This window comes from Mus caroli, chromosome 4, assembly GCF_900094665.2.
Source record: "Mus caroli chromosome 4, CAROLI_EIJ_v1.1, whole genome shotgun sequence".
NCBI lineage: Eukaryota > Metazoa > Chordata > Mammalia > Rodentia > Muridae > Mus > Mus caroli.
Window position 1 is genome coordinate 146,045,653 of NC_034573.1, and position 26,705 is coordinate 146,072,357.

At 51.0% G+C, this 26,705-nt stretch overlaps 1 protein-coding gene across 7 annotated transcripts in view; it reads right to left on the reverse strand.

Annotated features, from left to right (window-relative positions):
• Nucleotides 1–479: 479 nt before the first annotated feature.
• Agrn (agrin) overlaps nt 480–26,705 on the reverse strand; it is a 32,280-nt gene continuing 6,054 nt past the window's right edge. Inside the window, exons 1-38 of one of the 7 annotated variants that reach the window (XM_029476209.1) lie at nt 20,624–21,324; nt 20,141–20,188; nt 14,610–14,825; nt 14,315–14,539; nt 14,000–14,224; nt 13,646–13,852; nt 12,442–12,660; nt 12,175–12,369; nt 11,890–12,090; nt 11,659–11,807; nt 11,473–11,578; nt 10,349–10,465; nt 10,105–10,269; nt 9,819–9,962; nt 9,604–9,728; nt 9,425–9,530; nt 9,009–9,338; nt 8,767–8,904; nt 8,211–8,338; nt 7,981–8,095; nt 7,775–7,894; nt 7,288–7,635; nt 7,001–7,193; nt 6,615–6,830; nt 6,000–6,229; nt 5,778–5,912; nt 5,513–5,609; nt 5,264–5,428; nt 4,968–5,079; nt 4,744–4,755; nt 4,418–4,534; nt 4,106–4,298; nt 3,935–4,022; nt 3,745–3,768; nt 2,967–2,999; nt 2,459–2,683; nt 2,091–2,194; nt 480–1,832 (exon numbers count right to left, since the gene is read on the reverse strand). In XM_029476209.1, the coding sequence (XP_029332069.1) occupies nt 1,675–1,832; nt 2,091–2,194; nt 2,459–2,683; nt 2,967–2,999; nt 3,745–3,768; nt 3,935–4,022; nt 4,106–4,298; nt 4,418–4,534; nt 4,744–4,755; nt 4,968–5,079; nt 5,264–5,428; nt 5,513–5,609; nt 5,778–5,912; nt 6,000–6,229; nt 6,615–6,830; nt 7,001–7,193; nt 7,288–7,635; nt 7,775–7,894; nt 7,981–8,095; nt 8,211–8,338; nt 8,767–8,904; nt 9,009–9,338; nt 9,425–9,530; nt 9,604–9,728; nt 9,819–9,962; nt 10,105–10,269; nt 10,349–10,465; nt 11,473–11,578; nt 11,659–11,807; nt 11,890–12,090; nt 12,175–12,369; nt 12,442–12,660; nt 13,646–13,852; nt 14,000–14,224; nt 14,315–14,539; nt 14,610–14,825; nt 20,141–20,188; nt 20,624–20,771 (5,877 nt within the window). In that variant the 5' untranslated portion in view covers nt 20,772–21,324 and the 3' untranslated portion in view covers nt 480–1,674. Of the gene's footprint in view, nt 1,833–2,090; nt 2,195–2,458; nt 2,684–2,966; nt 3,000–3,744; nt 3,769–3,934; nt 4,023–4,105; nt 4,299–4,417; nt 4,535–4,743; nt 4,756–4,967; nt 5,080–5,263; nt 5,429–5,512; nt 5,610–5,777; nt 5,913–5,999; nt 6,230–6,614; nt 6,831–7,000; nt 7,194–7,287; nt 7,636–7,774; nt 7,895–7,980; nt 8,096–8,210; nt 8,339–8,766; nt 8,905–9,008; nt 9,339–9,424; nt 9,531–9,603; nt 9,729–9,818; nt 9,963–10,104; nt 10,270–10,348; nt 10,466–11,472; nt 11,579–11,658; nt 11,808–11,889; nt 12,091–12,174; nt 12,370–12,441; nt 12,661–13,645; nt 13,853–13,999; nt 14,225–14,314; nt 14,540–14,609; nt 14,826–20,140; nt 20,189–20,623; nt 21,325–26,705 lie in introns of those variants that run through there. The other 6 variants (XM_029476206.1, XM_029476207.1, XM_029476208.1 and 3 more) reach the window with 6 other exon arrangements.

Here is a 26,705-nt window from a genome sequence, read left to right on the forward strand (position 1 = left end):
CCCATTCCCCTTCTTTTGGCCCTGGCATTCCCCTGTATTGGGGCATATAAAGTTTGCAAGTCCAATGGGCCTCTCTTTCCAGTGATGGCCGACTAGGCCATCTTTCGATACATATGCAGCTAGAGACAAGAGCTCCGGGGTACTGGTTAGTTCATCATGTTGTTCCCCCTATAGGGTTGCAGATCCCTTTAACTCCTTGGGTACTTTCTCTAGCTTCTCCATTGGGAGCCCTATGATCCATCCAATAGCTGACTGTGAGCATCCACTTCTGTGCTTGCTAGGCCCCGGCATAGTCTCACAAGAGACAGCTATATCTGGGTCCTTTCAGCAAAATCTTGCTAGTGTATGCAATGGTGTCAGCGTTTGGAAGCTGATTACAGGTTCTACTTTCTCCACCAAGAGACAGGAGAGCTTAAAGTCTGTGCCTCACGAATCTGAGCAAGAAGCCACCAGGCTGGTAAGTACAAACACAGTCCCTATTTTAAGGTTTTCAGACTTTATTTCATGGTATTTGACATTGACACATACTGAGTTAGTAACAAGATACCATGCAGCTCCCTCTAGCCTCGGATCACCGAAGCAGGAAGAAGGTCAGACTGCCCCCATCCCAGATTTGTTTAGTTTTTCTCCCAATGTGCTGGACATTAAAGATAGGGAATGGAGAAGCAGATGGTTGCTTCAGTTTCAGTCATTTTTGGCTCTATAGTGATCTCTGCCTTCCTGTACCTGTCCCTGGGTAGTAACTGTCACTCAGATGAGGATGATCATCATCACAATGGACCAATTGAGGGTTGCCCTCACATTAGACCAAATAATAGTTGCTGTGAGTTAAACCAGCAATGACCACACTTCCACATCAGAAATAAAACAAAATCAATGGTTGAAGAACATGGTTAGGAGTCTGGCTAGATATCTTTGAGAGACGGATGCAGCTGGCTACTCAGGCAGGTAAGCAATGGAGGTCAGCCACACCCTACAGTGATGCACTCCCCATGTTCAGGGTAACTGAAGAAGTGGGTAAGGCCAGCTGAAGGCCAGTCAGGGCAACTTAGATGTAGCCTGGCTTCTGTTTCCAGCCTCCAGGGACAGGCAAACACATTTTGGGAAGTAGGATGATGTCCCAATTATTATCAGTTTTTCGATATCACAGTATTGTCACAGGGAGCACTACGGGTCCAGGCTAGCCTGGGGTGAAGTTGGCCCTCAGCACACACAGGAGAGCAGCTTAAGTGGGAACCTAAAAAGGACCCAATGTTACTTGGTTTAATGAAGGCCCCCTCAACCCCAACAGCCCCCTCCTGCTCAGGGACACAGTTCTCATCCAATAACACATTAATAACACACGAACAGTGCCTAGCAATGGGCCAGGAAACCCAAAGGATCAATGCAAGTAGACATATAGGAACATACAGTGCAAGGGACTGAGGCATGGTGCCTTAGGCAGAGGAGTGTGTCCTAAGGCTGCCTTCAAAGTCCAGGGCTCGAGGTGCTACGGCCTACTTATGAGTCCCTCAGCACCACTTTGTCTCTGCAGCACAGCTGCCCGGACGGAAAGGAGGCCAGGCCAGCAGTCCTTCTGGCCAACGTGCAGTCAAGAAAATCATATAAAAATGCAACAAGTTTACAAAAATAGAAAATAATTACAGTAGGGAAGGTGGCAGCTCTAGTGGCAGCTCAGAGAGTGGGGCAGGGTCTTAGCTCTGGTTTGGTGACAGCGTCCTCCAGCAGATGCAGCTGGTGATGGCCCACTACCACGTCCCGCAGACAGCCCACAAAACCCGTGCCATAGGCCTTGGGTAGAGCCTGCCCCACAGGAAGCTTCTGCAGGCCTCCTACAGGACAGATAACAGATTAGCAGGCAGTGATGCTAACATATGGGGCCCACCAGCACCTGACTACCAGTGGGGTGCTATACATGTGTACAAACTAAGATCTGCAAGGCTAATGAAGAAGAGGGGTGCTGCCCTGCCCTGGATAGCCCATCTGTTATCCAGATGAGCCACTCCAGATGTCAGCTCCAGGACAATCTACCCATCATATAGTTTGAGAGCCTTGGGTATCCCCTCCCCTGGCCAGTTCCAAACACTCACCAAGCCACAGGGCTCCATCTGTGTCCAATTGTGTGGCACCCAGCGGGGAAGAGCCAGTCACAGGGGCTTCATTGCCCACCTGAAGGGAACCTTCCCTGTGCTCCCTAGGGGATGTGTGAGACAAAGCTGTTGAGAGCATCCTTCTTACCTCCTCTAAGACCTAGATACCACATTTTCTCCATCATATGCCTTGTAGATACCACACCCTGAAAGTAACACTATATGTTATCCTGGCAGACAGTGGCTGGTTGCTTCTCCTGTGTCTTACTGTTCCCTCTTCCCCTTTTCACTAACAAACCTTGAGTCAGGCTGTTCATGAGCATAAGTTTAATCCACTACCTATGTTGTTCTCAGTGGACTTCACTGACCTGTGAGCCCTGACTCGAAGCCAGCGGTTGGTGTTGACCTTCACAGTGGAGCGCAGCACAATTGGCTGGGAACCTAGGTCATAGCTCAGTTGTAGGTGCCCATCCACAATGGCCAGAGCCATGTAATCTGCACGTTCTCCGACCTTTCCAATCCACAGCACCAGCCCCTGAGTGGCCTCAGTGCGTAAGCTCAGTTCAAAGTGGTTGCTCTGCAGTGCCTTCTCACTAAAAAGTAAAAGGATGGGTCAAGGGCTTCCAGGGTAGTAGGCAAGGAGTGGGATAAGTGTGGGTACTGTTAGAGCACAAAAGCTTGAACTACTATCATAGAGACCAGAAGCTGGTGTTCAGACCCAGGCAACTGAGTGGGCAGGGCTAACACCAAAATTGCAACAAAGGAGAGACAATAGACAAGGTCAACTAGACAAAGTTGATCAGAGAGATGGCAGACAAGAGGCAAGCACATGGCAATGTAATGTGCTGGGTCTCTCAAGTACTGCCATGTGCTTACCTGAAAAGGGCCCGGGAATCCAGAGTTTCAGGGCTTAGAAGCAGGAAGAGAGGGAAGCAGTAAGCAGGAGACAAGACAAGCTGAATGCAGGCCAAAATCCCCTTTGTAAACATGTGCAGATGAGAGGAAGAGCAAGCATAATTCCAGAGTATCAATGGCCCTTCCCAAAGGGCTTTGGCAGTGACCCTTATGAAACACATATGTTGGGGACATGCCCTAGTGGGTAGTTCAAGGAGAGAGGCACTGGTGATATGGAATCACAAAGGCTCTTCTGATGGCAGCAGCCCTGGAGATGCCCTAGCATATACACGACCATCTCTGTGCATACACATACATCACACACATACCACACAAACACCATACACATTTGCATACATGTACACACATCTACACAAACTCACACTTACATACACATGTGCATGTCACAAAGCACATATGGGCATATGTAGATATACTACATACATACCCATAAATCAGATACACACCCAAGTACATACCTAGTATATACCATGTATACATGTATACACACGCACAAAATCACACTTGCAGTATAGCCTCAGTGGTGTGGGTGATGGCCCTTGGCAGGTATATCCTAGGTAGAGGACTGATCACTTCCAAGGCAGGAAGCTGAGCCTGACAATATATGAACAGGCTCTAACCCCATCCTCCATCCAGGGTAGAAAGTCTACCTTTAATAGGGCTCAAGATTGTAATGCTAGGAGCAAAGCATGGATATGAGTGAGTGCCAAGGTATGACTAGAGCCAAGAGCCTACTTACGCTGGGATCTCATTGGTCAGCTCGCTTGTAAACAAAGAGACAGAGATAGTGAGAAGGAAGGGGGTAGGGTAGATTCTGGGCCTTCCCTCCTGGCCAGAGCTGAGAGGGATACCCTGCATGGCATGCACAGACAGGACCAGACAGGATAGCCAAGGGTAGAGGGAGTGCCTGGCTCCTGACTGCATGTTACCTCTCAATCACAGCATTGAGGTATTCGATGTAGGTCCGCCCATCAAAGGCCAGTGTTTCTAGGTCCCCCACTGACTTCTCAACTATCCCTGGGAGACAGATGGGATGGAATGGGCCTCAGGTGAGATCTCCAGGCCATGTCAAGTCTCAGCCCTGGGCTGCCAGTGCTCACCCTTCTCGCAGTGCAGCCCAGAAAAGCCCCCAGGACACAGGCATTCATAAGTGGCTTCCCTCGGGATACAGGAGCCCCCATTAAGGCAGGGGTTGTCCAAGGCCTGGGTACAAGGGTGGTCTGCAAAAGGCGATACATCTACTGCCCGCAACACATGCTCCTGAGTCAGCAGTTGATGGCCTCTTAGAGACACCTGAAGAAGAGAGGAGGGAGCACCTTAATGAGACAACCCTCACCTGGGACATAATCCCCTCATACAATAACCCTCTCCACCCCACCGTGGAGAAACCTGGCTGGTGCCCATCTCCGTACCAGCTGGATGGCACCATCAAAGCCAGAGGACACTGCAGCCCCCCGAGCCAGCTTGCTGAAGTCAGGAGCTCCCCCAACATAGAGAGGCTCCTTGAGGTTGAGCATGGTGTGTGGGACCTACAGGAGACATGGGGTAAAGGGTCATGTATGATCCACCCACTTGGCTGGAGTACGCCCAATTGCTTGGTGCCCCACACCTACCCCAAACTATCTAGGAGGCAGTATTAATCACACAGAAATGGCAGATTGGGCCTTAGTGGGAAAGGGCTACTCTAGGAATGGGTACAAAAGATGGTGAGTTGAGTTGGGTAAGAGGTCAACAGTACCTTGCGGGATTTCTGACATCCGGAGAGCAGGTGGGGGGGTTGCAGAGCAAGAGCCAGAGAGCAGTGGGAGCAAAAAGGAGACAGACCGAGGCACAGGGCAGACAGAGAAAATAGTTCTGTGAGAGGTGGCTATCAGGGTCTGTGAAGCCCCCAGGGAGGAGGAAGGGAGGTGATGGGAACAGGGTGTGGGAGGTCTAGACCTTCCTCATGTCCTGGATACTCACCGGAGATTCCCCTAGCACACGGGGCCCATCACCCACTTGAAGGGCACCCTTGCGGCCATTTCGTTCCAGGAATACCCTGACCCAGGTGCCCAGGGCTATGGGCTCTTTGCTCCTGCAAAAAGGTATGAGTAGACTTTGGCCTCTGCTCACCCAGAGCCCAAGTGGCACTGGCATATACCCCTGGTATAGATACTGTCATCCCAACCTCAGGTAGTCATTCAGGTCCTCCTTGTGATCTGTGCAGAATGTCTTAAGCCAACCCTGGTTAATGCCTAGTCTCGATCCCATATGCCCACCTGATGATTGCAGCCCCCTTGCCAAGGTCATAGCGGAACTCTAGGTGCCGGTTATGCAGGGCCAGGGATACAAAGTCCCCCTTGCCATCTGTCTTCTGCCCATTATAGAGGAGTAAGCCACTGGGCCCACGAGCCAAGAACACCATCTCCAGTGCCATCTTCTCCCTGGGGTCATGTGGAGTTGTGGGAGTGTGTCACCGTCTCCTCATCAGGTTAGCTCCCTTCCCTTAATCCTCCTTCCCTACTAACCCTAGGTCTCTCTCGAAGGTGTGCAAGCCTTTCAGTTCCAGGTAGGAGAAGCCATTAAAGTCAGCCAGGAAGGGCCGGGAGCCAGCATTCTCCAGGACTATGGAGGGCCAAAGAGATGTCAAAACAAGATTGCAGGCCCTGGTTTCCCTACTAATGCATCTAAATGATCAAATACAACCCTAACTGGATCTTACACCAGATCCCAAATCAACCCAAGAATTTGACCCTAACCCCTTATCCTTCCCCAGCAGTTCTTTGACCTTACCTGTCTCACAGAAGGAACCACTGCGTCCTAGGGGGCACTCACACTTGGCCCCACCCCTGGAAAGCACACGGCAGGGGGCTGCCCCATGGCAGGGGTTTGGTTGGCAGGGGTTCTTTTCATCTGCACAAGTTGGGCCTGAGGGGAGATTGGATAGCGGTTCCAGGAAACACGTCTCTTCCCACAACACCTAGATTCCTTCCCAGGCACCAGGCTAGTTCTCACCAAAGCGGCCAGGTGGGCACTGACAGAGGAACATGCCAGCCTCCAGTGCCTGGCAGAGGGCCCCGCCATGGCAGGGGTTAGGTGAGCAGGGATGGTCTCCACATTCTCCCACACCAGAGCTTTGAACCACAGCCCTCTGCCAATCGCTCAGCTCCAGCTGCTGGTTGTTGATGTCCAACATACGAATGCATCCTTTCAGGCCGATGCCCACAGAGGTCCGATCAAGCACCCTGATACCAGGAGGGGTCAGTCAGAGGCATCCTCTCACACTCAGCTATAATACTAACACGGCCCATAAACCACGGCTAGGGATCAGGAATGCCCCTATGCCTACTCTCTTTACTGTGTTCACAGGGTGGCCAGCTCAATAACAAGACAGAATCAGGAGGTGGGTATGAGGGTCAAGGGTCAGGGCTGAAGGTCAGGGATAGCCACCTTCACAGGTCCCACCAAAGGTATGCTACCATGGATAGCACTGCAAGAATTAATAGAGGGTCAGGAGATCGGTTGAGGCCAAAGTTACAGCTACCATCCACACCCATTCCTCTATTACCCATCATTTATTACAGAGTCAGAGACCAGGGGCCCAGTCAGTCCCAGCCTATTTCTGCTCACATGGCAACTTGTTCTTCTGGGATACCACCCACATAGAGGTTCGTGTCCAAGTTGAGGCCATCAGTGCCACTGGGACTTTCACCTACAACAGGAGTCTCGCCATCCACAGAAAGTGTGCCCTGCCGCCAATGCCGTGACAATTCGAGGCGGTGCCACCGTCCTGGTTCCACTGGCACTAAGCTTGTTAGCACCGCTGGCCCCGAGCCTGTGTCGAACCTAAACAAAGGAACCCCTGCTTAGGATGTTGGTTCAGACCTCCCATAAGCCTGGCCTACCTCATCTCACCCATAGCCCACCAGACTTCCTAGATTCAGAAGGTCTGGGGTGGTCCCTGCCACCACACAGGCCATCTGACCTACAGAAGCCATGCCTGTGTACATGCCCACCTGAACTGTACATGACCATCCAACAGAGCCAGAGCCAGGAAATCTTTGCCACGTGCATTGCCATTGTAGAGCAGCAGTCCCTCTGTCTCCAGTGCCCGGAATTCTAGTGCCAGACGCAGCGTGTGGTAGGCTCGGAGGGTGGGGAAGGCCAAGAAGGAGTGGCCCTTAAAAGCTGGCACAGAGGGGAGTTGCACTGCAGGAGATAGATAGACAGAGTTGAGCTAGTGCCTAAGAGGGCTACACCCTCTGGCCATAACCCCAAACCCTCCAGCACTGGGTGACCTTACCTTTCTCACAGATAGTGCCACCCCTGCCTGCAGTACAGCTGCAGGTGAAACCCTTGCCAGAATCCAGGTCCTGGCAGGTACCTCCATGGAGGCAAGGTTGGGAATCACAGGACTTTGGGGGCCGTTGCGGGCCTGGAGTCCGAGGTCGGTCAATACTGGTGGTAGTGGTTGGTGGCCGGCGAGTGGTTAGTGGTGCTGTAGTTCTGCCAATAGGCCGGCTGGTGTAACTGGGGTAGACTCGTGGGGTGACAGAAGAGGCAGGCAGTCGGCTCACAGTGGTGGCTCTGGCTGTGGCCACAGCAGCTGTGGTTCCTGTTGCAGCTCTCGTAAAAAAAGTGGGAAACCAGTCTGCAGGGAAGGATAACTGTTAAATATGTATTTAATATATTTGTTATATGTTATATGCCACAAGACACATAAAGTATTGTTGAGGTATGGAGGCTAGAGAAGAAAGGACAGGCAAGATGAGGCCTAAGCTGATACTCACCAAAGTCCAAGAATCGCACATGCTCCTGCAGAGGCCTCCTCACTGCCAGGGCCCATGGCCTGGATACCTGGATCTGTTGGAGCAAGGCCTGACCCACATCTGGTGCCTGGAAGGCTGTGGCTGGGGAGAAGAGGGTCCTGCCTGAGCCTGACCTGGCTCCACGTAGTCCATACCCATCGTCTCCCATGGGGGCGACAGGGGCTTACTAGGGTCAAAGTGAACATCCACAATAGCACGGACTAATTTGCCAGGCCCCAGTTCCCGTAGGCGGATGCTCCAGAAGTCCTTCTTGACATCTGAATTCCGGAACAGGTCGTCCAGCTGTGGGCAGTTAATGGGTGAGGGCACAAGGTACTGTCTAAACCCAGTTAAGATTGATTCACTCGAGACAGTCATCTGGGTCTGTCCTAAATGAACACCCCACAAACCCTCATACCGTGCTCTCAATGCTCCTTGCAGTCTCCCCAAACAACTCTGACTTGGGGTCAGCCATCTCTGGTGTGTAGAACAGTTCCTGTCCCTCGACCCCCTCAAGCTCCAGCACGCCCTGGAATGCCTTGGTAGCTGTGGGGGAGGGGCAGTGAGGCCCTGCCAATGCCATCTAGCCTCCTAGGCAGCCACAGGAACAAGCCCCACAGCAAGCCATGTGGGGTGCAGGGCAGGGGATGTTAGTCAGATGATCATGGGGTTAGTAAGTGGGAACCCCAGGGTAGGGCTGGCGTCAGTTACCAGGCAATTCCTAGGAGCAGGTGCCCCAAGCTGGCTTGCAAGGAGAAAGATGGGTTAGGTATAGGGTCCTTGGCACACATGCATATTCAATGGCTGAAACCAGAGTGCATGTGTGTGCCAAATCTCTAATCCCCCCCACACACTCAAGTGCTGGAGCCAGAATACCATAACCTTATACCAACCTGCTGCCTGCCACAGGGTGAAGACCACACTCCTGTCTATGCTGTTCCTCAAGCTCATTCCTTTGCCTATTGTTCACTTACCTGGACAGTTGGAGCCTTCTGAGTCCAGTGAGGGTGTCTTGCCATCTGAGCAGCAGCCCAAAGGTGAGTTGTAACAGGAAGCCCTCTCGATGGGTGGCCCATGGGTCACCACAATGCTGCCCACCGGGGGCTCAAGTCCTGGGGAAATGTAGTCTAAGCACAGCCCTGGGGAGGAGCCACTCTTGGGCTCTGCCCCCACATCACCCTCAAACCTGCCCACACGTCCCTGAGGCCCTGCTCACCCCCAGACCCGCCCCCACTGGCCTCCTCATCTCCACTCAGCTCCTCATCGCCACTCCCATTGGTGCTGCCAGATTCACTGAAGATTGATGTAGCAAGACTGGTCACATCAGAGGGTGCTGTTGGAGGCACAGTCAGCACTGGCCATGCAGTGCTCCTGGGGATGCTGACTGTGGTCTGAGGTGATATGGGTAATGGGGTGGGCCAATCATGGGTAGTACTGCTGGGAGACAGAGGAAGGTTGTTGTGGGGAAACGGCAGTGTCTTGCTTAGGATATGCCTTGGGGTGGTCATAGATGCAGATGTAGGGGAAACTCCAGGAGCAACACTCTCTGCAAAAAGAAGGATGTTAGGGGCTTGAGTCAGAACAGGGTCAGGTCCTTCTGGTTTGTTTTAGGTGGTTGCTCTAGGTCCTTACCCTGGCATGGACCAAGACTCTGAATGGAGATGTCCAGACGCTGGCGGCAGGCAATGGTCTTCAGCTGGCATTCATTGCCATATGTGACACCATCTGATCCACAGACCTGGAGGACAGGGAAAGGATGCTTGGGAAAGGCCTCCTTATCCCCATCACTCTCTACAGATTTCACTCCTTACCTTGGTAGAGTTAGCCTCTGGACATGTGAGAGTTGGGCAGACACACTGAGCAAAACCAGCCTCCTCTACGCAGGAGGCACCAAACTCACAGTGCATTTCCACACAAGTCACTGGTGTCGTGGGATCTGAGATAGGAATAAAAAATTCCTGTTAACTCAAGTACTCCCACTCTCAGCATAAGGAGTCCTAGGGTCAGCACCAGTTCCTGCCCTCACCTGCTTCACAGCCAATATGGCCCAGGGCTTGACCATCTGGACACTGCCCACACTTGGGACCAGCCACACCAGGTCTACAGGAACACAATCCAGTCATCTGCTCACAGTCATCTCTTACAGCACCCCGAGGGTCACAGCTGCAGGCTGGGGGAGTGGGAGGGAAGAATTTATGGTTTGGACCTAGATAAGTTTCCCAACTTGCCCCAGCCCTACTAGATACGGGTCGGGCCAAGCCATGATCAATGATGGGTGGACAGGCAGGAATGCATGTAGTTCCATTACTCACGAGTGCAACCACTATGTCCATCAGTGACAATGCCACGGAAGTTCCAGAAGCCAGGCTCACAGCGATCACACCTGAGGCCTCCTACACCTGGTCGGCAGGAGCACTGCCCTGTGATTGGGTCACAAGTGCCACTATAGGAGCCGTGTGGGTTGCAATGACAGGTGCCTACAAGGATAGAAAGCACTGGTCACTGGAACTGCACAGCTCTGCTAGACCACTGTCAGGGCTGGGTTCAAATACTCACTGGGACAGCCAGCCAAGCCCACACCCTGGGCAGCAGTGACATTGTCCTGGCAGCAGCCATAGGGGGTTTGGGCACAGTGTGGGAAGGCCATAGGTAGCAGTGGAGCCAAGGTAGGGCCTGAGGAAAGGTGCACAGTAGTTCATTTTTGATGTAGTGGTACTTGTTTACCCTAAACCCAATCTTTCTGTGTCAGTGATTCCCGCCACATGACCTCATCCCTTTTGCCATCAAATTCCACCAGGACCCAAAAATCTGAGGCTGTCATGGGTGAAATCAAGATATCATATATAAAGACACACAGTAAACACAGAACCCCAAACCCATAAATCATACAAAGCCACATACTCAGGTAGGGACATAGGTCCACATGCACATATTATCAGAGCCACAAACAGACATGCAGTACAAATATAAGGGTACACAAATATATAAAGACACATTAACATGTGTCCACTCACATTCCTCTAACACATTATTTACTGTGTGGATATATCTCTGTCCATGTACAAACACATACATCAGCACACTCTCCTTTCTCCAACCTCCACCCCCACCTCTTTTTCTGAGACAAGAGTTTCTCTGTGTAGCCCTAGCTATCCTGGAGCTGGCTCTGTAGCTGACCTGACAGAGCTAATCTCAGAGACCCACCTGCCTCTGAGGTTAAATGCAGGTACCACCACTCCTAGCCTAGCAGCAATCTCTTCTACAAGGTTGCCAGTGCCTAGTGGGTGCTTCTCATGTTCATTGTTGCCTCCTTTTGGCACCTAATCTGGCCAAGAAAGTGAGTACTTGGTATACACCTTTAATCCCAGCAACAAAAGAACATAAGCAGACATGAATTCAAGGCCAGCCTGATCCTCATCTATGTAGCTAGTTCTAGAACATCCACGGCTATGTAGAGAAACCTTCCCTTAAAATAAGTAAAATAACAAAAAGAAAGCCTAAATAAATAAAAAGCCATTATCATCGACAATAATAAAAGTCACCATAGCATGTGCACATACCCACAGCCTTATATCTCTATGCCATGCACCACAGAACATACACACACAGAGAAACAGAAGCACAAATATATAGGACATGCCACACAGAACATGCTGGATGTGCTCTGTATAGCCACTCACCCCGGCAGGCTCCCTGAGCAGCAACATACAGCTCTTGCTGTGATTCACACCTCGCCTTCTTCAGATCACACTCAGTGCTATAGGTGATTCCATCTGAGCCACACACCTGGAGGAGTGGGGTCAACCTCAGCAACCTTGACCCCCTCCTCAGTGCACCCACCCTGGAACCATGGTTGGGGTACTCACTGGGCTTTTAAGGACACTCTGGCAACTAAAGTCACAGACACATGGCCCATCTTCTGAGTCCTCATCCCAGACACCACCATGCTGCCGACATAGCTCCTGTTCACACGTGTTGTCTTCCCCAGAACCAGAGCCCCCTGAGCCACACTCAGCTGCAGGAAAAAAGAGCAGTCACCCATGAGGTCTCCATCAGAGACTGGAATCTAGGGGTTCACACCAGTTACCTGAGCTTACCCGGCTCACATGGCCCTGCATGGGCCTCCTCAATTTGTACCTGCTGCTGACAGGCAGCTTCTCGTAGCTCACAGGCACTGAGGTAGGTGACACCATCACTGCCACACACAGGGCCAGGTGGAGGGTGCTCACAACGGGGACATATACACTGTCCAGCTGAGCACACAGCCCCAAAGGTACAAACTGTTTCTCCACAGGTCTCTAGAGGAGATGGTAAGAAGCAGAATAAGCATGGTTCCCTGATGGAGAGATTCATGGAAGCCTATCCCTTCTGGTCCCACTCACGGCAGTGTCCAGCTGAGGCCACGTATAGGCTGATCTGATGTGTACAGGCGTGGACATGCAGCTCACATTCACTAGCATATGTGTGTCCATCAGAACCACATACGGGCTGGGCTGACTCCACACATTCAGAGGGGCACACACAGCGTCCAGTCTCCACCTCGCACAAGGATCCAAAACGGCACTGCCCACATCGGTCTGGGGAAGAAGTTCTATCACCATGTTGACCAGAAGCCTCCTCCCAACCCAACCCATTTGCCCACCACTAACCACAGGGTCCTCTGCGGGCCACTTGGATTTCCCGCCCAAGGGTACAGGCCATGGATTCTAGCTCGCACACACTGCCGTAAGTGACACCATCACTGCCGCACACAGGATCGTAGATACCCGAGCACACCCGCTGGCACTCGCACACTGCTTTCCCATTCTTCACTGTGCATATTGCCCCAAATGCACACTGCACTCCATGGCACGGGGATGGGGTCTGGTCTAGAGAAGATGTACTACTCAGTCCACATTCTCCTCCATCTGTGGACAAAGCCCACTCCCATGCAATAGCCCCTCTCCAGGGTGGGAATGGCAGAGAAAAAGCTAGATGCACAGGACACAGCAGAGAAAGGGACAGACACATAACAGAGGTGGATGGGGACATGAATTTCTGACTGCCCATAGCAGGTCACTGACCCTGGACCACCAGCAGCCCTGGGATATCATGCACATGGGGATTGAAACTTTTCCCCCATGGACAGGAAAGCTCTACACCCCACAATCACAAACTACATAGGGAAGAAGGTGTCTGTCAACTTGCTCTGAGGACCAGAAGGCCAGGCAGTAGCAAGCCACTCCCCCCAGCCGTGCCAGGGGCAGACCTCAGGCTGTGGGCTCCTGGCGGGCAGGCGCAGCACCTCATCCTGCCAGCAGGTCAGGCTGGAAGACACAAGAGTCGGAGCCGAGAGGGAAGGAAGGACCAAGAAGAAACAGACAGATGCAGAAAGATGGACAGAGGACTGACCAAGACAGACAGCAGAGGCAGACAGGGCCATAGAGGCCCACAGCTCCAAAGGGGCCTGCTGGCCACTGCCCAATTTCCTCCACCCTCTCTACTGGTCCCTCAAATCCCAAATTACAATCTACCTCTAAGAGGCCTGGGACTGCACTTGTGTTCCTAGAGCAAGAAATCTCCAGCATTACATCCATTCCTGCCCACCCAAGTAGTCTGTTCCCCGTGAAGTACGGAGACTGATGATGATGGACCAGAGGACCTGCTGGTGTAGCAAGGCCAAGTGCACACTGCCTTTGTCCCACTTCCCAGGTTCCCCAGTTCCCCTCCTCATAGCCTCCACACTCCAGCACCCTCCCCCCATGACCCCAGCCCAGGACCCCAGGAGGTATATGACAAGAAATGGAGATGGTGTGATATGGACAAGGAGTGATGCAAGAGCAGCTGTTCCCAGATGGATCCCAGGCTGCTCACCACACGGGCCCTGGTGCTTGGGGGGAATGGCCTGCTGTTGTCGACACTCAGCCTGTTGGCGCCAACAGTCATTGTCATATGTGTGCCCATCCTGGGCACACACTGGCCTGTAAGCCCCATCACAGGTAACACGATCGCAGGAACAGCGGGGACGGCCACGGCGGGACAAGCATACAGAGTTAAACTGGCAGGTCTCTGGGCACTGGTCTGGGAATAGACAAGGAGATCAGATAGGCAAAGTATCACACCAACTTTCAACCATGTACAGTGTACTTGTGGGGATTCAAGTATGCAGAAACAGGGGCCTAATGAGTCACAGTGACAGGGCGGGATCCATCCTCTGGGAGCACCAACCTCGAGTCTGGCATTGACCAGAGCGCACTTTCTGGAGAAGCAGGCCACGGGTTGCACCTATACGGCTCATGACACAGTCGTTTTCATAGGTGACCCCATCATCTCCACAGATAGGTGTGTGCTGGGCGGGGCAGTTTTCAGGCCGCAGAAGCATTTCTGGGTGCCGTGTACGTGGGTTCACCCGGCAAATATGATTCAGGTCTGACATGCTGCCCTGGCAGGGGTCTAGAGTCCAAGAGTAGAAATCAGGAGTTGTCACCAGTGCACACTGAAGAATTACGTGTGGGGAGAAGCCATGCAGGATGTTTTGCTTACCACAAGGACCATTGAACTTCTTAAAGATGTGCTCCTGATTGGCACAGGCATGACGGAGCAGCTGGCACTCACTAGGGTAGTCAACACCATCACTGCCACACACTGTGCCATTAGGGGCCCCAAAGCAGGTTGTAGGACACAGACACGAGGCAGTCTGTCCATCGGCTGAAGGTACACAGGTACTACCGAAACTGCAGGTCACATTGGCACAGGGGTCCCGGGACCCTGTGGGTGTGCAGGTGAGGGTCATGCTGATTGTCCACTGGGTTGCCCCCCACCTCCCACATTTACTTACCACATGGCCCTTGGCGAAGTAGGCGGATGCGCCGTTGCTGGTTACACTGTGCACGCTGTAGCTCACACTCATTGCTATAGGTAGAAGCATCTGAGCCACACACAGGAGCTACCATAGCAGGGCAGACATTCTTCTTGCACACACAGGAGGCCCGGCCTGGATCCTCAACACTAGGTTCACACACAGCACCAAAGCCACATAACATTCCCCTGCATACTGAGTTTAGACCAGAGAAAGGGTATTTAGAGGCAGGCTACCAGGAATCTGTTCCTAGGTCCACACACCCATGAGCCCTTGTATCACATTCTGTTTGTACCCAAATTTCATGGGGAGATCCATATCCAAGAATTCATGTGACTAAAGTCCCACCCAAACACATAAGCACCTACATTCTACAACTGTCACAATGCTTATGCTCAACCCTACCCTTGGAAGTCTCCTGGGACCTTCCCCCATGGGAGAGCAGTTTCCCTCACTACATTCCCTACAACTATTGAGTTCATGCCCCCACAATAGGACAAAGCATTTACTCTCTGCATACCTCCATGGGCCCTAACACACAGCAGGAGGGGGTCCCAGCTATGGATGCTTTAGCTCCATCCATACCAGCTCAGCTCTTGTGGCTGCTGGGGTTAATTGTGAGGGCAGTTGCACTAGAAGGGCTCTGAAGAATCTGGGTATGGATACATACTGAGGTGCCTATGTAATCTCAGGGAGAACCTTGCCATTGCTAGCTTGAGGAATTAAGAGATGTAGATGAAGGAAGCTACACCCTCACATCTTCTACACTAGATGTACAGGAGTTACATCTGTCTGGTTTTACAGCACAAAACTCAGATTCACTTCATCTAAGGTTTATGTGGCTCCTTTCTGGAGGGGGGTATGCTTCTGGGTCCACCTGAATCTTGCTCCCTCCCAGCAAGGACCACCTCCATAACCTTCTGAGGTCAACCCCTGACCCCAACTTCTTTTACTTTCCTCTAGGCCTGATAGGTATTGTGTACTACTAGGAGTCTGGAACTTTGTTCCACATATCCCCTTTTCCTTCTTTGATTGCCTCCTTCCCCCATACCTCTCATCTCCAGAAGTACACTGTCCTTCCCTGCCCCAACCCGTCCCCTGTTCCCACTATCTTTTCTCCCTTAAAATCTGTTCTCAGTCTATTCCCTTAACCTTCCAACACTTCTCTCACTTACAATCATAGTGCTTCTACTCAGCCTCAAGTTGGCAGTGGCATAGGGCTCTCTAGGATCACACAGGTACTCCCCCCTTCTGTTCTTCTGGGCCCTCACCTCGGGGCCCAGAATATCCTCATTCAAGTCCTCTGAGTAAGCCCTCAGTGCAAGTGCCCTCTATATTTAGCCTCATACACACATTCATACAAGAGCTTTCTAACTAGTCTCAGTGTTGCAAAACAGCAATGTCCAGAGGAAGGGCCAGGTGTTGCTTACTAAGCCCACAGGTAAATTAGACACTGGTAAATTTAAAGTTTAGATACCCAATGGGGAAGCCTTCCTAAGCACATTGGGGCTGACCCTTACCTAGATCTACTAAATGTTTTATTGGGTGTAATTACCATCACCTCATATCATGCCAGAAGCAGTCTTGGACATCTCCTAAGAGGGCAGAGTACATTGGGGGCTAGAGCCAGCCACTGAAATAGCAATGACCTACCCAGCCTCCCTCCCTTGTTTGTTTGTCTGGGTAGCCTTGCCTCCACCTTAGAAAGCTGAAATTACAGAACATCTACCTGCCTTAGATATATATAACCTGCTTATGTTTTTGTTTACCCTCCTGAGCTCCCATCCTGTGCCCTAGTGTCCTCTTTTTATAAATAGGGACACTAAGTACCTACTCCCAGAACTATGAGTTCACCAATATCTACAAAACTTAAGAGAAGGGGTCCCAGACAAGTACTGGGTAGAGCCTACAATAATAGGATTGTTGCACCAACAGCCTTCCCTGTCTTGGCTCAAATATCCACCAGTGGCCTCTCTTCATGCCTGGCCAACACCCCTCTCCTATTTAACATTCTCTCTCCCAGTCATACCATCCTCACATTTGGCCTTCTCTTACCCAAACCCCTTGAAGGTCTCATACCAAATTTAACAAGTACTTTCTGAGGCTGAGCGGAAGCTTGCTGGCTGTACTCTTTGGCTATTGGCTAAGGTGTCCCCTAGGTCCAGTCTCTGGGTCTGTACCTAGCACCAAGTTCCAAGTCACCACCTGACTGATGGTGTCTGTGATTCTTGGGCTTCGCTGATTACTTGACCCAGCCAACCTCCCCCAGGCCTCAAATCCACAGCCAAGGGTAGCTATTCATTCCTTCACCCATACACCAAAGCCAGGTGTAGCTCTCCAAGTGTAAGACTCTGTCAACAAAACAACAACAATGGACCCAGACTGAAGTTTTGTGCCAAATTCAAGGTTTAGAGAACATAGGACCCATCCTGTTTCTGCAATCAAATTACTTATCAAGAGGGTACTTGCTACCAAGCCTGACCATCTGAGTTAGATTCTCAAGACCCACATAGTGGAAGAGAACTGATTCCTGCATGTTGTCCTCTGATCTCCACATGTTGTGTCATGGCATGTATGAACACACACACAAATATACACACAAATAAGTACTTGAAGAAAAACAAACAAACCAACCAAACAAACAAGTGCTTGAAACGAGAGAGGGAGATCACACAGCTTGGGTACTATCTGTCACCCCTAGTAAATCCCTGCTTTACACTCACACTCATGCCATTAAACTGATGAAGAATGAGCCCTTAAGCAATGGTGATCCCTGTCTTAACGAATATCCCTTCCCCACAGGACCAAGAGATTGCAAAAGCTCAAGATAAAATGTGTTTGTTTGGTTGGTTTTTGAGACAGTGTTTCTCTGTGTAGTCTTGTCTGTATTGAAATTTGCTCTGTAGACTAGGCTGGCCTCTAACTCGGAGATCTGGCTGCCTTTGCTTCCTGAGTGCTGGGATTAAAAGTGTGTACCTCTGCCACCTGATAATTCTCTTAATGTTAGAACAGGCACAATCTGAGACCACCTGCAGAGAGATGTGGATGAAGAACTTACACACATTACTACAGCAGGCAGAGCTGTTTTAACAGCTTTGGACTTCAGGCACCACTGAAGTATCATCATATGCAATGTCCATGTATCAGAAAAGAGGCTCAGTGAGGCTTCCTGACAAAGCTTCATCCCTATTAAACACCAGAGCTTAGCTTGGTCCCCATCTGTGCTCCTGGTCACTTCCCCAAACTGCTTCTCATAAATACAGGTGGCACACCTGGGCACCTATGAGTCAGCAGTCTCTAATGGGTCACGTCTGTTTTCCTTAGCCCCCGAGGAATTTCTCCCTGGCCTCTTAGCTTTTTACCTAGCCAGGCATCTTTTCATGTGATGTTGGAGGTGCCTTCTACTTTTTGTATCTATCACAGTGGCAGAGGTTATATTTAATTTTTTCCTAGTTTTTAGTAGGTTGTGAAATGAAACATTTCCCAAGAGCCTGCTTATGTCTATCTATGTGTGTTATGAGAGTATTTGTGTGTGTGTGATGGCCATGGTCTGTGTCTAAAGTGTACAAAGGAAAGCTGGGTATCAATAAGGGGACCACATGTACAGTTGGGAATGCAGTGTGAATACAGGAAAGAAAACATCTGGCAGTTTTGGAGATTTCAGAAGAAGAAATTGCCAAGAAGGAAGATCTCTTTCCTCCTGAGCTTTCCTTGAATGTAGGCAGCTGTAGGCCTCTTGCCCCTAGTCTGTAAAAACTCAGACCTAACCTCATGTACCACACTAAAGGACATACTCTGCCTACTAACAGCCTACCTCACTGGGAGTGATTTGGTTTAAAAGATATTGATAAGTGAGAGTCACTTCCTCCTGCTTCCCAACCCAACTTGCTTACTCATCCACCAGCCTAGCCAATAGTCTCTGCAGCTCGAATAATAGTGAGGGTCATAGAACACACAGCTGTATCTTACTACCCTGATAGTAACTTTTCAGGCAGAGGCACCTGGGAAGCAGCCTGGGGAAGGATACTGGAGTCTGGGACCAAGACTTGGGGCTATAAAGCCAGAGCCCAGGGCTAGGTCAGAAGCACCTACCACTTACTTACTACCAGCCTCCATTTGCACTAACCCCCATCACTGCCCAACTAGCAGTCTAACCAGGCACCAAAAGTCTACTGCCAAAGTGTCAATGAATACACTATCAGCTTGCTAATATTATAGATGCAGAGAATAAAAGGCAGTTGCCTAGAGATGACCCTTCCCTATTTGGCCATCAAAAGGTAGAAGAGACCCTCTGATATCCTGCATATAATCTAGTTCCTGCTTTGAGATGCCTGGGATGCCCATTCCCAAGGCAACGCTATCCGATTTTACAGATGGCTGAGGCCTCCAGAGAGCTCTACTTTTGCCCTAACTTGCCAGTACAGGACAGAGGGAAGGATACCTCTTCCATTCTCAAGACCCAGGAAGTGACCCAGACTATCTGTGTAACCCAGGGCTGTTTCCTAGAAAGAGAACAGAGTATGCTCCCAGAGTGACATACACAGCCTCAATCTTAGGATTCCCTGATGTCCCCATAACACATATCCTGGTCAAAACAGGAACCATGGCTGAGTATGGTGGCATATACCTTTATCCCAGCACTTGAGAGTCACAGGCAGAAGGATCTCTCTGAGTTTGAGGCCAACCTGGTCTACCTGTCCTAGTGAGTTCTACGACAGACAAGGCTTTAGAGAGACCCTGTTTCAACCCCCTACCCCAAACCAAAAATCCCAGAAACCATGGCTTTGCCTCACATAACTCTAGACATATGACTTCTCTAAAACTAGTCAGTTGCCCAGGCAGCAGAGTTGATAAGATAGTAGGTACCAAGGATAGAGCTGTGCCCTACTTGCTGTGAGGAACCAGGCTGTGCTAGAAGAGATACACTTTTCCCCCAGTCTTCGTTTTCTGTAACACTGTCATTTCCCCTTCTCTTTATCATTAGCTTAGTTACAGAAGCCTACACATTAGTAACCCCTCTGGGAGTGCTGGCCCCAGCCCACAGAACCATGGAAAAGGTTAACCTACCCTTTCCATCATTCACTTCCTCCCCACCCCAGGGACAGACCTAGGTCCTCCAGCCCTCAGACAGCTGTCACTGGCTTTACTGGACCCTCCCCCAATACCCAGCCCACTTTCCCTTCTGTGCTTCTGTTTCCAGCCCCACCCTTTCCTGAATAGGGAAAAAGACAAAGAAAAGGAATCCCTCCACAGACTGACTTCAGTGCTCCATCCAAACCTCACACAAATCCTCTGACAGTTCTAAAACTGATTCTGCTCAGGAGTATTGGCCAGCAAGCACCTAGAGACCCCTGTAGACTCCCTGGAAGGGATCCAGACTCCCTTGTACAGCCTCCTACTCAAAATACACCTGGTGTACACACTACAAAACTGCCCCAATCCTGGTAACCCTGCCCATTTTTACCCCCATGATTAGTGTGCCAACCACCTGTCCCAACCACCACACTTACCATCAGGAGGCATAGAAGGCGCTGCTGTGAAGTGGATTCCAGGTTTGTCTGGGGGGGGAAAAGTTAGGTTCCTTTGAGAAGGTACTTTGCCCATTCATACCCATTTCTCAAGATTCCAGTTAAAATCAGTAAGGCTGGAAAGTCACTGACCAAGGCAGGGCAGACTCTGCCCTGCCAACGGCACAGTACCTTCTTTCTCTGGGTAAGTCAAGATCTTGCCCCCTGCTTCTAATTCCAGCACTGATGCATCCTTGCCAAATCTCACAGTTCCCTGCAGCTCAGGATGAAGCTCTATACCATTAGGAACCTAAGAATAGGTTGTCATAGGCCAGGAATCTAGTATGACCTATTCAATACCCAGAAGGAAAAGCCGCCCATCCACAGCAACCCCGGGATTTGATTTGACGCTGCCTTCCCTGAAACCCTTGGTAACTGAGATGAGGGGCTCAGTGAGCAGAAGAGGTACACCCAGCAGCCACGTACAGTTGCTGAGGAAAAGCAGCACCGCAAAGCCCAACGTAGAAGTAGCCAACAGGATCAAGCAGATGTTGCAGGGGATCATGAAGTACCGAACCAGCACGGAGGCACCAGGCTGCTGCCTGGGTCTGTGTTCCAGTGGCAGAGGAGGCATGATAGCCCAATTCCTGGGGGTGTGGGGGTGTTCTTATGGAGTGCCTTTAGGCCTCTTCGGAGCTACTCCCCCCATGCTGGGTGCTCTGGAGCAGCAGATGGCAGCTGTGATATCAAAGTTTAGCCAGTTATAGCTAGGGGAGCACCAGGCCCTCTCCCCAGCCCTCCAGGCTCATGGTAGGAGATAAGCAGAATTCTCTCCAAGTAGAAATCCCAAATGTGAGCTCAGATGAAGGCAAAAGATGATGGAGAGCCAACGCAACCCCTGTTGGTTACAATTCTTCTGCCCACTAGCCAGTGTTGTCCTCTGTAGCCCCTGTAGTCTGCACTGCAGGGAAGGCCCCAGAGACCAGGGGCGCCGGTGCAGGGCCTGTCTGCTCCTGCCTGGCAGAGGCGGGGGAACACGATGGCAGCGGCGGGAGGAGCAAAGGCTTTGGAGAGAGAATAAAGAACCGCGGAGGCGCCTGCCCACCTCCAGTAGCAGTGGTAGGGGCGGCAGCGGCGGCGGCGGCGGCGGCGGCGGCAGCGGCAGCAGCAGCAGCAGCAGGGAGTGAAGCTCTTCTCGTCTTTGCTGGGCTGGGGCAGTGAGTGAGGGGTGAGGGAAGCCGAGGGGGCGGGGGCGGTGAGCAGAGACAAAGGAGGATGTCTCTGGGGATTCTAGCGTCCACAGGGAGTCGCAGTTGGTAGCAGAGAGGCTGGGGTGGATTAAGACAGGGATGCAAAGTGTACAAAAGGGACAGAGCAGCTTTGGGTAGAGGTAGAAACCTGGGGAAGGTTGGTGGTGGTGCTGGTAAGAGGGCAGGAATCAAGGGAGGAACGAGCAATGGGAGGGCAAAGGAACTGGAAATTGGAGAACAGGGGAGAAGTAGGAGTGGGTTAAGTGTTGTCACAGGGGAGCAGAGGCTGAGCCTAGAAAGAAGGTGGTTGCTTGGCATATAGAGCCGTTAAGGAAGGTGGGGGGCAGGAGGCAGCCAAGTGGGAGGGTCTGCAGAGACTGCTGTGTGGGCAGAGGCAGTCCTCCCTTATCACTCCTAATGTCTGGCTGGGCTGAGAGGTTCCTGCATCACCTCCACTGGGGACTTGGGCTTGCAGGAAGCACTAAATTCTGAGATTTGGTTTGTTTGTGCTTATACATGCCATTGTGCCAGTGCCTGTGTAGTTTCTGCTCCTGCAGGCTCTGCCCTGGAGTGGGTCCCCAAGTGGTATGTAAGATGCTCAAGTGAGTACAAGCTGGAGAGTGAGGTAATGGGTAAATAAATCACCCCTACCTTTCCTCTTGTAATTGAAAACAACACCTTAAACCACCAATTCACTCAACTCCCCAGCAATGAAAAAACATGTAAATAGCTGTGAAACTCTTGCCATCCCTTGACCCTAAGCCTGGAGCACACCCCAGCCCTCAAGCTACTTTGCAAACTCCAGCAGGACCACCTGAGGCAAAGTGTTTGGGATGGAGGCACAGTTCACCTAGGCCCAGGGAAGGGGCTCCTTTCCCGGCCTCTGCTGGAAAAGATCCCCAGCCCAAGTATCTACAAACTTGGAGAGCATGCACATTCTCCACCATCCCCACGTGACGTAGCCACCCTCCTGTTAAGTCTTCATCTCAGCAGAAATCACCCAAATAGCTCCATACCACACAATTGGGTTTTACCAACAGGTACAAAGTGCCCACAACTCAAGATTCAAATCAGGCTTCTATACCAGGAAGTCCAACTTTTCAGGCACCCGCGGTGACTCTCAAACCTCATCTCAGTCTAGAAAGCCACATCTAGAAAGCCACATCTCTCTCTACCAGGAGCCGTTGGCCCATCTGTGGGGTTCCTCTGTTCCATCCTTCATCCAGCTCTTCTCAGGGCCCTAAGACCCTACACTCACTGCACATTGACTGGAAACTGCCCCATTTCCATATTACCTACAGGTGAAACCTCTCTGAGGCCTCACTGCCCAGACACTTGGTACCCTCATTGTGCCCTTTGATCTGTCAGACAGGTTTCTCAGTCCTAGTTGGTAACATTCTACTTTCTCATCCCTTTGCATCTTCTGGCCAGGCATAAAGTGCCATCCTCCACTGGGCCATTCATTCACCACCTATGATAAGAGGTTTTCCATCACTTGTGGCCCCAAATTCACTCTTCTAATGAAATCTTATAGGAAACTTCAAAATAAAGCATGGTTTCTGAGCCCCATACTTGCAGTCTAGGATAGCGTCAGATCGAATTACTGGAAAACTCTCAGAGATTGTCTCACCCTCTCCTCAGGAGAGCTCTGACCCTAAATACTTTCTACTTGACCTTGGAACTGTCTGTGGCACAGAAGAAGTCTCTGTGATGCTACCAGGAATAGGGTCTGAGTACTAAGCTCCAGGGGCAGGGTTTGGCATAGAAAAGGCAAGAGAACTTAGAATTGGAGATCCCAGCACAGGCCATATATAATAAGTTACTTCTCTGCCGCTAGTGAAATGAGCCAATTCAAGCCAGATTAGATTATATTAAATGCAGGTTTATTGAGAAGCTGCTCTCAGGCAAGTTCATTGGCCCCAAGGACCAAGACAGGGGAGTCACCATGGGAAGAGATGGGGGAGGGAAAGAGAAATAGAAGGGGTACACGCATGCTCCCAGAGAGAGAAGAGACCAAACTGTCTGGGTTAGATAGGGAGGAGCCTCCTGGGGAGGGCGGCCTAGTCCCCAGGCTGGAAAATTCAGGGTTGTCTGTAGGGTATGCCAGGTAGAGACTGAAGGATGCTGGGAAAACTTGGAGGGCAGGTCTGCTTTGATATGTAAAATATGCACCTCAGTCCTTTGTGTCCTAAACATCTTCATCTTCGGTTTGCCTCATCCCACAGAAAGTGCCAGAAAACAAGTACCCCAGGCAATACCCAGCACAATACTATTGTATACGTTGTTTCAGCCCTGGAATGTCCCAGTGTACTGTACAGGAAGCACAGGAACCAGGGCCTTGGAGAACTGGGGCACACAGGGAGAAGGAACCCTGGGCAAGAGCTGGCAGAAGCCTCCAGTGATCTTGGGAAATTTGCTGTATGTAGCCTTTGCCTAACCCCTTTCATCAAGCAGAAACCCTGAGATCTGCCACTGTAGATGTCTCAATAGGAAAAAATTCTCAGTGCTCATATGGGGCTCTAGTCAGCTGTGGGCAACACTGGGATGGGGCTCGAGGTCTGTTGGGCCTAGCCATGGGAAAAGGAACTAAGCAGGCAGCCTGGCCCCACCAAACCCCAGTCAGTGTCTGAGCCCCCTGCAGGGGCAGGATGCCTTCAAAAAAACAAAGAGCCTTTGAGGCTCCAGGCCAGTGGGGGGAGGGGAACACAGGCTACTGGAGTTATTTTGGGATCTTTAGACAAAATCATTCAGCCTAGACTGCCCTAGCAGACTCATGCCCAGGAATGAACAGGATGCTGGTCCAGCCTTACCCCTTTGAGCTCACACCCTACCAACATACAACTATATAAATGAGCCAAGACATTAAGTACTCCTGCTTTCCAGCAGTCACTCAAGCTTGAAGGCACTGCATCTCCCACCTGACACACTAAACATTCTTTGTGTAGCACAAAGCTTGTCCCTCACCCCCAGGCATAATGGGTGTGGCCCCTGCTCTGGCTTTCTCAGGACCAGAGGCGGTTGGGGGATGGGGCCTAGAGAAGGTTCAGAGTCCAGCTACTGTTAGCTCTCTGGTCCCATTCTCATGCAGAAGACCGTTCTCCCTTTCTAGACAGCCTTCACTCCTTTAGAAAAGAAGGTACAGAGAGTTAGGGGGTACAGGACTGAAAGGAGCCCGAGGACAAAGCTGCCTTTCTAGATATTTAGCACACATTCAATTCCCCAATGCACAGGTCTCACCCCGAAAGCAGACATGCCTACCCTCTGACCTCTAGTCAGGCTTGGGTGAAGCCCACCTGTTCTCTTTGGTTGTGGGGATTTCTAGGCTCAGGTTAATGGATGTACTTGATGGACTTAGCTCTGGCTGCCCTAGTCAGGGCAGGGCAGTATTATCCAGGACTCAGGTGCCTGGCCTCAAACTGCACCTTACCTTTTCTCTCTCCCCACTTCCCCTCAGTCTTAGACAATAAGCACTTCACAGCAGGACAGAGGTACTCAGCCTGGCCAAATGCCAGCATGAAGGGGCCTCCAGAGTTCCTCTTGCTAGATTCAGGCCTAAGGTCAGATATGTGCCCACCCACACACTTAGACAGTTATCCTGTTCGGCAGGGTGGCTGGATTAAATTAAAACTTGAGACACAATAGGACTTTTAGGTAGCCAGTATGCTACCAGGTTGCCTTTCCCCCTTCCTTGGCTGGCTAGGCTCCTCAACCTAAGCTGTTCTCACAAATTAAGTACCAAAAGGCATTATGGTGGTTTCAAATGAAGGTCAGAGGGTAGAGTGAAATTTGCACATCGACCAAGTGATAAGTGAGGCCAGAGCAGTCACAGGGTCAGATACTTGGATGGAGAGTCTCAACCTTTTAAATTTGAAGAATTCCACCATGGGCAAGAATTTCCAGAATGACCAAGAGCTGCCAGCTGAGCAGATATGGGTGAAATGGCAGTGAGGGCAGGGACATTCATGTAGTCTCTTCTGCACCTTAGGTATACCCAAACTCTGCTTTGCCAGGCCCTGCCTATCTCCAGAAGGAAATGGAAGAACTTGTGATCAGCGCTTGGTGAGTCAGGAGACCTTGGCATCCCTGCTTTATACTCCCTGTGTAAGTGAGAGACATTAGATATGGGGAGGGGTAAACACAGCAAGGGTTCTATAGTCCAAAGCCACAGGCTTAGTCCAGAGGGCTTCATGGACAGCCAGGTATTAGGATGAGAAGGTAAGGCAAGAAGGAGGGAACAAGACAGACCCAGAAAGGAATGAGGCTGAGGCAAGCAAGGAAGAAGGTGCTTGGGGTCCGCAGATAGGTAAGAAGGGCAGCCCAGGAAGGGATTAGCTTGCTTTCTCAGTCAGGGGGACAGGCTGCTGAAGAAGGGTTTTTTAATACTTTCTTTGCCTCACACACAGCATCTTTACCACACAACCATCTACTGTTCCTTTCATTCACCTCTCAACTCACGCTTCTTAAGAAGCCAACAAAACACCAGCAAGACTCTGCTGAGTTGGCAGCCACAGCAGATGCCTCATGAAGCCTATGGGGGGAATGGCTGTAGTGTGGTGGTGATTTGACACAGGCGAGAAGGAACTGGCGGAATCGATGATGGATGACACCACAGGCCACTCCTCATACCTGATGGCTTCTTTCCCAGAACAGGGGACAGATACCTCAATCCTCCTTCCAATATGGTGTTTGTGCTGTTCTTCCATATGTGCTGGAAGCTCACTTGTGGGTACAGGGCATAATGCTAGTCTATATTTTCTGGGACCTGGGAAGTGATGGTCAAGGAAGCTCTCAAACTGACCTCAGGCTAGCAACAGATATAGGGCAGAGGGGAGGAAGGGCTGTTGTCAGCTTCAGGGTCTAGCAGGCTTGTAAAGGTCAGTGACCAAGTTCCCTGGTCACCTGTCTTCACAGCAGCTCACCAGACACATCCCTCATTTTAAATGTTTGTAATCCACCTCAGTCATTCCTAGAGGCAGAGCTCACAAATGACATCCCTGCCTCTCCAGTAGGGTCCCAGACAGAACCAAGAGCAAACCGATGTTGAGGCTCACATGCACGTGAGGACAGCATCTAGTACCTGAGCACTTAAATATAAACCCAGAAAACCCAAGACAGTGAGAACTACCCCATCCCCAACTGCAAGCCTAGACATATACATCTACATGAAGTCCACACAGCTGGAAACAGCCTTAGCCTGAAAGGACTGAGTCTACCAACTTTCCTGCTTCCAGGCCTGGGAGAGGCCATCTCTAGTCCCTAGTAAATTGCCCCTGCAGGGGGCCTTCCTCAAGAGGAAATTCTTAGGACTGGTGCAGCGG